This window comes from Carex rostrata, chromosome 28 (assembly GCF_964058835.1).
Source record: "Carex rostrata chromosome 28, lpCarRost1.2, whole genome shotgun sequence".
Taxonomy (NCBI): domain Eukaryota; kingdom Viridiplantae; phylum Streptophyta; class Magnoliopsida; order Poales; family Cyperaceae; genus Carex; species Carex rostrata.
In genome coordinates, this window is record NC_135945.1 from 3,646,982 (window position 1) to 3,657,821 (window position 10,840).

General features: G+C 33.6%; 1 protein-coding gene across 1 annotated transcript; it reads right to left on the bottom strand.

Annotated features, from left to right (window-relative positions):
• Positions 1-8,622: 8,622 nt before the first annotated feature.
• Positions 8,623-10,595, bottom strand: LOC144545953 (thaumatin-like protein 1). Its single transcript, XM_078294500.1, has 3 exons — positions 10,462-10,595; positions 9,707-9,939; positions 8,623-9,315 (listed from the first exon to the last, which is right to left on the bottom strand). The coding sequence occupies exons 1-3, from the start codon at positions 10,517-10,519 to the stop codon at positions 8,881-8,883; spliced, it is 726 nt and encodes a 241-aa protein (XP_078150626.1). The 5' UTR covers positions 10,520-10,595; the 3' UTR covers positions 8,623-8,880.
• Positions 10,596-10,840: the final 245 nt, after the last annotated feature.

Sequence of the window (10,840 nt, forward strand, 5' to 3'; positions counted from 1 at the left end):
AATCCTATTCCAGGGCATCTAGATAGCAGGGAATCATCTCTCAAAAGCCTCAACCAAACGCCCCTAATGACAATAAAGAAAATATATACATGTCCTAATTTTAATGGTTCGCATACCGCATAAATGATACATAATAAGTGACATGAAGTCACTTTTAATTATATAATAAATTAATTCACGGGGCACCTTAGGCCTCATTTACACACATCAATCATCCATTCATTACAACATATATACACAAGGCAACGGGATCATACTATTCACATATTCCATAACTGCAAAACAAAGTTGGATATAGAATCCAATTCTAAATATGGGCTCACGTATATAATTATATGAGGGGGTTTCCTTACCCTAATCTAATTAACATAACCAATCTAATTGACTCAGTTTCCATAAAATAGAATTTTCAGATTAATCTAATTAACCTAAAATTCGAACCAGTCCAACTGATTCAATTCTGTCAGAACAATTTAATTGATATGATTATTTACTTATTCCATAACCCACACGAAAACTGCCATGTTAATTCGTATAATTTTAACTGATCCAATTGATTAAATTCAGAAGTTAATCTAACTAACAATCAATAATTCAGAATTAATTCTACACAAGTGGCTCTGATACTGTTACATTCCGAAATTTTAAAACTTGATTAAATTGATAAATCGATCAATTGGCTTAAATAAAAAGTTTTAATTAACTTAACGATCGTTTAGAAAATTTCTGACCGACTATTGATAAATCGATCAATTGGCTTAAATAAAAAGTTTTAATTAACTTAACGATCGTTTAGAAATTTTCTGACCGACTAAAATGAAACTAAAATTTCGAGACATAAAAATAAAATAAAATATAGCACTAGGAATAAAATTATAATTATTCGGTAAATTAGAAACTTAGAAAATTCGTTACAATTCCTTTTAATTTTCAGAAAAGAAGAAATGGATTTAATTAGATTCGTGTGAATAAATAAATAATTTAATTCTAAGTAAGAATATAATTATACGAAATCATTCTTACGAGATAAATTATATAAAAGTTACCAATTTCGTTTATTTGAGAATTTTAAGAATTTGATTTGATATGTATATATATAGACATAGATACTATCCGATATCGATTTATTCGAATTCTAAAATTGAATATATATATAATTATATAAAAGGAAAATCAAATTATTCGAATCTTAAATTGAGAAATAAATATACGAATTATATGTACAAATATAGTTACAAAAATATTATGAACTTTCGATTCGAATTTATAGGAGAAACATATTTTAAATCAATTAAAGGAGACCATAATGAAATTATGATTTGTTTGGACCTTTGGATTACAACCCAGCACGAATCTTGAAGCAGCCCATTTAACCCTCTCCTTTCTCTATTTCTCTCCTCTCCCTCTACGTGACAGAACCGAACCCCCCAGCCCCAGTCCGTCCCTCCCTCTGTCTATGCCAAAACCCAAGAGGGTTCCGCCCCTGCCCCCTCCCATCGCCGGCGAACCCCACCGGACCCGCCCTTCTCTCCTCTCTTCCTCTCTGGCCGTGGGAGCCCCAACAGCCGCCCTCTCTCTCTCTTTTTCTGCCCCCTTCCCTCCCATGGAACCCTAAAAATTAGGGTTGTGATGTCGGCTTGGTGCTGTCCCAGTGCTCACTTGGTGCCGTGCTAGTGGTTGTGCGCTCTCTATCCTCTCATGTGTTGAGAATTTCTGCCATTGCTCCTCTTTTCCATTTTCCATTGGTTATTGCTAATTACCCGACCCGTTAAGGATTCAGTGGTGCATTCCGGTACTGACTCTGTTGGTGTTTTTGATTTCTCTCTTGCCTCGGTGTGGTGGTGAATTTGCTAGTTGACGGCCATGAAGCGAGGTGCTTCCTTGGTACCGGCCACTTTCCATCCCCCTCTCTATTGCTTTGCTAAATTCGGGTAATTGCTTCTAACTCGACTCTAAATTGTCGATCTTGTGTCTTGATTGAGTGCTTTGACTTGTTGAGATTGCTTGTCGGGTTGTTGATTTTCTCGAAAGCAATGCTGTTGCCTTGTTTCCTTGTTGTGGCACTACCTCCCTGTTTTGACCATTGATGTCGTGTGTTGTTCTGTTGCGAGTCAGTACCTATTTGGTGTTGCCTTTTTCTGGGGCCTTGTTGAATTCCTGTGTGATGCTAATTACCTCCAAATTATGATATTGTTGTGGTGCTTGATGCTATGCTGGCATTTTGCAAATTACCCTCTCTGATTTAGATGGTGCTGTGATATGGTTGACTTGTATATTTACCAAAACTTGAACTGGCAGGGCTCTTTGAGTAATTTAATTAAGATTTGGGGTTGATTGTGTAAGAAATCAGCCTTAAAATGATTTAAACTAAGATAGAGGGGTGTGTTGTAAAAGCCCTTGAATTTTGTAAATTAATTAAGTAAGAAGGGCCTCTATGCAAAATCTGAAAAAAAATTAAGTATGAATTCGGCTTTGCATTGATGTATAATTAATTGGGCTTGGGCCTTGAATAATAAATAAAATAGAAGAAGGCTTTGAGCCTTAATGAATTGGGCTTGTGAATAAATTGATTTAAATGATTGGGCCTTTGAATTGATTTGATAAATGACATGATGTGTGTATATGAATAATTGGGCCCAATCTTGGAATATAAAATTAAATTGAAATGATTGATTGTTTTGGGCTTTAGTAAATTGGACTTGAATTAAAATAATTATAAATGAGCCGAAAGGTATAAAAGAATTGACGAATTAAAAGACGGCTTTTGAAATTTAAGTTTTGATAATGTAACTGAATTAAACCCGGCATACATGTAAAATAGGTGTAGGCTCGGTCGAGCAAGACTTAGCGAGGTAATTCGAGACGCCCGATCCGTAACTAAGCGGTACGCTCGTCATACTAAGGTGCGGGATTCTTGGACTTGTTTGATACTTTATTTTCAGGAATTAAACTGTGTATTCGTTTGTCATGTTGAATATCATTGATTGCATCACTGAATTGTATAAAGCATTTGCATAGCCCAATCAAATTAAACTCGAATTGATCTGAATTGAATGATTTGCATGCTGGTATGGTTATAGGTTGTGTCGATCGATTATGATCTGATTTTGATTGAAAGTCACCACGATTTGATTTGATATGTATGTGAATGGATTTACGAAGTTAAGCACTTGGATCCAATAAATTTGCCAAGTCGGGTTGTATGCTGACTTGGATTCCCAGGATCCTAAATGGCCTTAGGTGAACGGCCCTCGATATTCCCAGTACCGGTTGGGACGAGGGAGGGTGATTATGTTATGAGATGTGATTGGAAATCGTGGGTGACATGTGTAACGTCTGTGGCTCTGTGGCATTCTCCTACGTGTTAATGCATTTGAACGGTCGATTGAATATTACGAATATTGGAAATGATTCCAAAGAGGATTTTCTTTATATGACTTGAATCAGACCGTAATAACTGTTAAGCCAAGCGATTACAGATGGGTGTCAGATAAAGGGTCCAGCTCGGTTGGCCATCTGTAGGTGTCAGTAACCCTACAGATGTGGGTTTGATAAAGGGTCCAGCTCGAAAGAACATCTGTAATTGCTACAAGCCCTAATAAATAGAGTTAAGCCAAAATATCTGTTGTGTTTGAAATTCATCTTGGAAATTCCGTGAACTGTGTTTCAGGTTGATTAATTGTTGTCGAGCATTGGCATTCTGTTGCTTATGATTATATATATTTGTTTGAATTGCTATTGAATGGGTTTCATTTTTGAATATGGAGTTTGATTGCAAGTCCAATAATCTAACTGTGGCAAATTCGCACTGAGAATTTATTCTCACCCCCTCCCTTTGGGTCATTTTCAGGTTTATTACACGGACGCAGCAAATGAGGATATTGGTAATGCATATAAAAGATCCACTGCCTTGCGTGTATAGGTGACACTAGATAAATACACGCGGCAGGCTGTCAGACCCGGTGGATTTGGGGTGTGACAGATACCATTGTAGGGATTTTGGGTAGGTTAAAGTGTAACAATTCGATTCAGTTCATCAGTTTAATTGTTAACTACCCGAAAACCAAAATCCATGTATAAAATTAATTCCAAGATATAAATAGAGTTTACTACTAGACGCGCAATGAAAATCCTCGTCTAGTTACTCTAGCAGTTGTCATCTTCTTCTCCTTTATCACGCCAGATATACGCACCAGCATAGCAGTTGTGTCTCTATCAGTATTCACACGAACAGGTTGACAAACTACTATAATTCGATATACTAATACCGAACTAACAGCCCCTCTTTCTCTCTATCTCTCTTTCTGTTTTTCTGAAATAAACTGAATAGAATGGCTAACCGAAAAATGAACTGCTATTACATATTTATAACAGAATGCACCAGTTCGTTTGAGCCTATTCAATGCACCATTTCGTTGATCCTTTTCAGAAGACCTTATCTAATCTGATCAGGTCAGATTAGATCAGATGAAAACAGAAGTTCGAGCCTAGTCCAATAAGACCTGATCCATATTAACTATTAATATGGCCTATAATATTCTAATCTATTAGTACATTTCTAACAAGATGATCTTATGTGCATTAAATGAGTATACGTGTGCGTGTGAGAAATATTATAAAGGAGATATGGAAGGGATTAATGTCCATTAAATGAGTATATCTTTGATAAATTTTTATCTATTAAATTTGAACCAACCTCAATATAAAATTCAATGTATCTGTCACAAAATTTATAACCGTCCAATTATTTAATAAAACCACATATCGAATATAACTAAACAATGGATAAATTGTGAAGTGATATTACCAAATTACCTATTTATTCATCTATATAAACTCCTTTTGTCCTGAACTTATTCCCATAAAAAGTTTAGAATATAATTAGAGTGAAAAAAATATTAGTGGTTGAGGAAAGGAAGTTGATTGATGGAAAAATTTAGTGTGAGAGTTTACGGAAACTAATTTTTTTTTATTTTCTCAATAATCTTAGAGAGTCGTTGTATTAGTTTTCTAGACCACTCATGCTGATGACCTCCATCAATTCATTCTTTTCCTTCATTCATCATTTTCTATTTCATGCTATGAACTCGTTAAAATAGAATAGACAATATATAGAGCTTAGGAATATTATTTGTGGTGAGAAAAGTACAATAGCCTATAGAAACTAATTTAATTTAATTTAATTGTATTTCACTTTGGTTTTCGCAAAAAAAGGTTTTGACTCTAAATTAGTTTAATTTTCAAGATTGTTTATAACGATAATTCATTGCTTCTTTTCTTTTAATTTCTTTATCCACTATTTTTTTGCATGGTATTGCATAGTAATAATAGATCTATTGTTTTACTACAATAAATTGTTATTATTCAAGAGGGAGCCAACGGCAATCAAAATTATGCATTTGATTCATTCACTTTTGTTTATTTTCAAACAAATATATTGGATATATGTCTTTGGTTAGCCCATGAGAATAATTTTAGTTGGAACTTTTTCTCCATCTATCAATTTGCATCCTACTTTTATAGTAATTTGTAACTTATATGAGGTAATAATCTCGTTTTGAAAGAAACAAAACTCAAATCTTAATTTTTTTTGTGTGCATGCTGGAGATTTTTAATATGAAAAGTTTGAAATAAAAAACAATTTGAACAGGCTTTTATCTTTGTTGTTTTTTTTTTTGTTTTTTTTTCAACTTTTATTTTACTCCGTTAAAATGTATTTGCAAAGTTGGAGTTATAAACTACAATTTTGTAAAATACCCATCACAATGCATCACAAAAACATAATTAAGAGTTTGAAATTTTATATATACAATAATTTAAGTCCAAAATACGGTACAATGTATTTAGGCTTAAGGTTGCATTTTAAATTATCTTATTTTAATTTTTTGAAGCTATTTTTACTTGTTTTTTTACTTATTTTAATCTCGGATTAATTCTATGTTTCTTTTAATTAAAGTAGATCTCGAAAACATTAATGTCCGTTGTATGAGAATTTTTTTTTGAAAATTATTCATTGAGTTTGTAACAATTAATATTTAATTCAGTGCCTTTGTTAGAAAATAGTAACTATTTAATTATTTAATAAAACCACACAATTAATATTTAAATTTCACTAATATGTGTTCACATCCTAAATGAGACACAATATTCAAATAACAGTCCTAAACGAGGGACTATCCAAAAGTAATCCCTATTGGATTAATTTTGAACGGACATGGACCTAAAATCATCAATAGGTCGATTATTGGACCACAATACACTAATTATTTACATTATCTTAACAAATCAAGCATGCATGCATTAATTATTAATTGACCTAAATAATTAAGCAATAATAATTAGTAACAGAAAATTAGAGAAAGAAAAGAGAAATATATATATACAACTAACCTTAGCAAGATAGATAGGAGAAATACAAATTAACTTCGAAAGATATATCTCAGATTTCAGCCAGCTCCTTGTACGCGCGCAGAAATCAGACTAACATTCAATACAAAGAGAGAGAGTAATTAATGATCAAAATGGCACTGCTGGAAAAGGAGAAGACTAGCCTTTTTATATCAAAACCCTACATAATCTTTATACACGGATTATTAAGTAAACATCCGTGTAGAAAGCCTTCAGAGAGCTACACGGACTTTCATATAAACAGCCGTCTAGAATTAGGCTTTCTACACGGACTTTAATATAAATAGCCGTGTAGAATTACTCTTTCTACACGGCCTTTATATAAACAGCCGTGTAGAATTCTCTTTTTTTTTAATAAATTGATCAAAACGGCGCTAGAAGGAGAAGGCCTTTTATATAACCAACAATAACCTTTCTACACGGCTCTTTATTAAACGTCCGTGTAGCTCTCTCAAGGATTTCTACACTGTTATTTAAACAAAAAACAGTGTACAATTTTCTACCGGTCTATACGGTTCTTTAATAAAATATCCATGTAACTCTCTCAAGGCTTTCTACACTGTTGTTTAAACAATAATCCGAATACAATGCCTAATAAACGTATGTGTAGCTCTCTCACGACTTTCTACACTGATTCTTTAATAAACATCCGTGTAGAGATCCCACACATATTTCGGCTTCCAAAAAATTAGGATTTATCCACGGTTTTTAGGTTAAATTATCAAATCCGTGTATAATGTGCAGTGTACAATGACCATTTATGTAGTAGTGGCATTAAAATTGTCATTATATATGTATAGAGGTTGGCTAATTAAGCTCATAGTGGTACTACAAAGGCCTTGGTACTACCAAGTCATTTTTGTGTTTTTAAAGTCCAAATTGTCGATTTGAAGAGCTCATCATGTTCTTCATATTAAAATGTGCATGGATACCAAATTTTACATTTTTTTTTAGAAATTTTTTACTATTTTTTTTATGATTTTTGAAAGTTATTGTTTTCATAAAAAAAATTATTTAATTTTTTTATTATTAAGACAGTGATTTTCAAAAAAAATTAAAAAAATAATAAAAATTTGGTCTCCAAGCAAATTTTAATATGGAGAATATGTTGAGCACTTCGATTGATTATTTGAACTTTGAAATTGCAAAAATGAACGCAAAAATAAACTGGCAGTACCAAGGCTTAATGAAAATGAAGCTCTCATTAAGGAGATAGATTTGAATGGTTTGAATTTTCCGTTCATAGGAAAGTAAAGATATGCATAGTATTCATTTTCATTCATAGAAAAATAACTTCATATGAGTGAGGTTGCGAAATTGTGAGTGGACATCGGACTCTCGACCTTTGAAATCCTAGGACTTTTTCCTAGCCAAGTGCGTTATCACCCCTTTGTCTCTCTCTCTTTTCACACATTCACTACATGATTAAACCAAATAACAACAAGAGAAAAAAAAAAAAAAAAAAAAAAAGCCGACACTAACACAATCCAATAAACTAAATAAAGCTGCATACCCTCATCGTACTCCTTTACTACCCTCCCCCAATTGCACCCTTCTGTGCAGTAGCTTTGCATCTTGCACAATCCTCATAGTGAGCGTCTCCGGCATGGAGAATAGAAGCAAATTTTTCATATGAACCGCTCAACATGATCTCCATATGATAATGTACTTGTAGATCAAATTTTTTGTTTTTTAGGATTTTTCTTACTATTTTTGAAAATAGATAGAAAATCACTTGATCTAAATATTGTATATCATTCAAAAGTAGTGATTTTCTACTTATCTAAAAAATAGTAATTTTAAAATAAAAATGTAAAATTTCGTCTGCAAGTACATTTTCGTATGAAGATCATGTTAAGCTGTTCACATCGACCGTTTGAACTTTTAAAAATGAAGATATTCATAGTACCATGGCCTCGCTCATATGAAGTTGTTTTCATGGCCTTGCTCATATGAAGTTGTTTTCCTATGCTATCACTTGTCTTATGATATCTACTGCATTTTTAGAAGAAGTGTGCTTGGACTGTTCTTCATGTTGATCTATTTTTATCTTTGTATTTCTTTTCTAGTTATTTCTTTTAACGAATTAATACTGAGGAATCGTCTGTGTCCTCCGCAAGAGATTATCAGTGCATGTGTTACCATTATGGTTATGGAATTCAATTCAACTATGAAACAAATTAAAAAACAATTAAATTTTTATGACAAGTTACATATTTCTCAGCTCTGAGAACAGTAAATCTTCATCTGAATTTTTATTCCATAGTAATACAACTTTCAAACCAAATAATGTTACAATAGAGTGGATTTTCATACAATCCAAGCCATCCTTTATTCATACAAACCAAGCCATCCATTTCCAATCAGACAGTTGAGAGGAAATAATCGATATCATGACAGTGGTCGTCTCAACTATAACAGTATGTTAACTAGTAGTATAAAGATAGTTTTTCTTAAAATAAAATAGACATATCAAGGACAATAAGTAATCAGATAATTTGCCCCAACACAAGTAAAAGTACTGGAGGAATCGTCGTAAGCGTAACTATAAGCCTGGGGGCATGCATCTTTAAAAATCTTCGAGTAATTTGTCGACTTGCATGTTGTTGGCTTGTCGTAGGCCCCTCGACAGCAATACTCATCCGTGTTGAAGGCCACACATGCGCTCTTGCACGCGACAACTGACCCATCAGATCCTTTGTCCTGCAACTCTTGCGGGCACAAGGAGTTGATATTGGCAGAACATGTGACTGAAGAGCAACCCGATCCACCCTGAGGGGTGATCGAGACCGGCACGTTGAATCCATCAACATTGCTTATGTCGTAAGTGTCTTTCCCATCATTATCTTTCAATGTAAATTCGGTCAGCGTCTTTGGTGGGGTGCCACCAGCACCGTTGCATTCAAGCTGAGGTAGAAATTTAAGGTGTTTAATTTATAAGTTAGTATTTTTCTGCAGAAAGATGTCAAATATGACAGTGCTTCTTTATGATAGTTGGTCTGATATTAGTGATTGATTTGTATGTTTTTTTAGGAAAAAACTTTTGCAAGGGCATGTAGTAGGACCTTAATCGATCTGATACTTTATTACTCAGGTTTATTGTTGTAGTTGCAAGTATCTTTTGTTGGTACCAGCTGTTTGGTACCGCCCATGTAAAGACAAGCATGATTTCATCAATATGAAATCGGTGTGCAATGCTCACTTTTATCAGAAAAAAGGAAGAAAAGAAAAAGATGCCAAATAAAAATTAATTGTAGTTCGGTTGATAAAAGCAAGAGGCATAGTTATCATTGAAAACCTTGCCACAGTCACCGGTGACGCAAGAGAACTTGCCGGAAGAATCGGTCATGCAGTTCGTGCGGGCCCACATGTTTCCCCCCCAACTGGTGGGCGCTTCAAGTGTCTTAGATGCTCCACTCTGGAGCTCAAAGCCAGTACTCGGCATCGCCGGCAAGTTTGCATTAGAGATCAGCCCAGGCCACACAGTGTAGCCGCAGTTGTTTTGGAAATTAAACGAAGTCGACATAACATCTGCGCAAGAAATATTGGTCATTTCTCTTATATATTTTTTTTAATTTGCTATGTGCAATTTATGGGAGATATGACAATGGTATATATAATAAGGACAGTTCAAATGTTTTTACTTCTTAATTTTTTAATAACAAAATTTTTAAAGCCTATATGTCTTTAGACGTGATCTATGTTATTTTCTTTACATGCACATAAAAAAAATTATCACTTTTGGGTATTTTTATATGAATCAATAAGTTGAAAAATCAACTTCCAGATTTATCTATATCAATGTATTTTTTCAAGCTCTTGATACCGATCAAAACAAAGTCAAAATGTCGTAGTATTTTATAGTGCATAGAAAAAATAGTAATGTAGATCAAATCTAAAGGTTTTATTTTGTTATTTGAGTTTTAAATTGGTTAATGTTTAAAAAATAAAAGCACGACGGAGACACAAAAAATGGAGGCATTTGAATCCTCCTCATATATAATTAACACTAAACTAAAGCTGTAGTAAGTAAAAGAGACAAATATATGTAACCTTGAAAAAGCAGCACAGGAATGGAGAACAGAAACAAATACAATTTAAGCGTAGCCATTGTTGAGAGAGAGCTCAATAGGGTTTATGGATATGTCAGGTCCTTTTTATAGGCGACCTAAAAAGGCATGGCGAACACAGAAACAAACTTTCATACATTTGAAATCATCGAGCAACAGCGGTTTGTTTAATTCGAGTCCTTGTCTCATTGGTATATTTTTCTGTGTGGCAACAAATTCTTGAGCGAAATTAGCGATGTTAATTGTTGTATTGATTGATTGCCAAATGCCAACCTGACAGTGAGGCAGGGAACGAATTTTTCTGTGTGATCCAGAATTTTTCGATTTTGTTCCTATCTAAAAAAAGTAGTAAAAAATTTTCA

Coding starts and splice junctions, on each gene's coding strand:
- LOC144545953 (XM_078294500.1), bottom strand. CDS start 10,519: ATGGCTACGCTTAAATTGTATTTGTTTCTGTTCTCCATTCCTGTGCTG. Junction 9,940..10,461: donor TCCTGTGCTGCTTTTTCAAG/GTTACATATATT, acceptor TTTCTTGCGCAG/ATGTTATGTCGACTTCGTTT. Junction 9,316..9,706: donor TCACCGGTGACTGTGGCAAG/GTTTTCAATGAT, acceptor TTTCTACCTCAG/CTTGAATGCAACGGTGCTGG.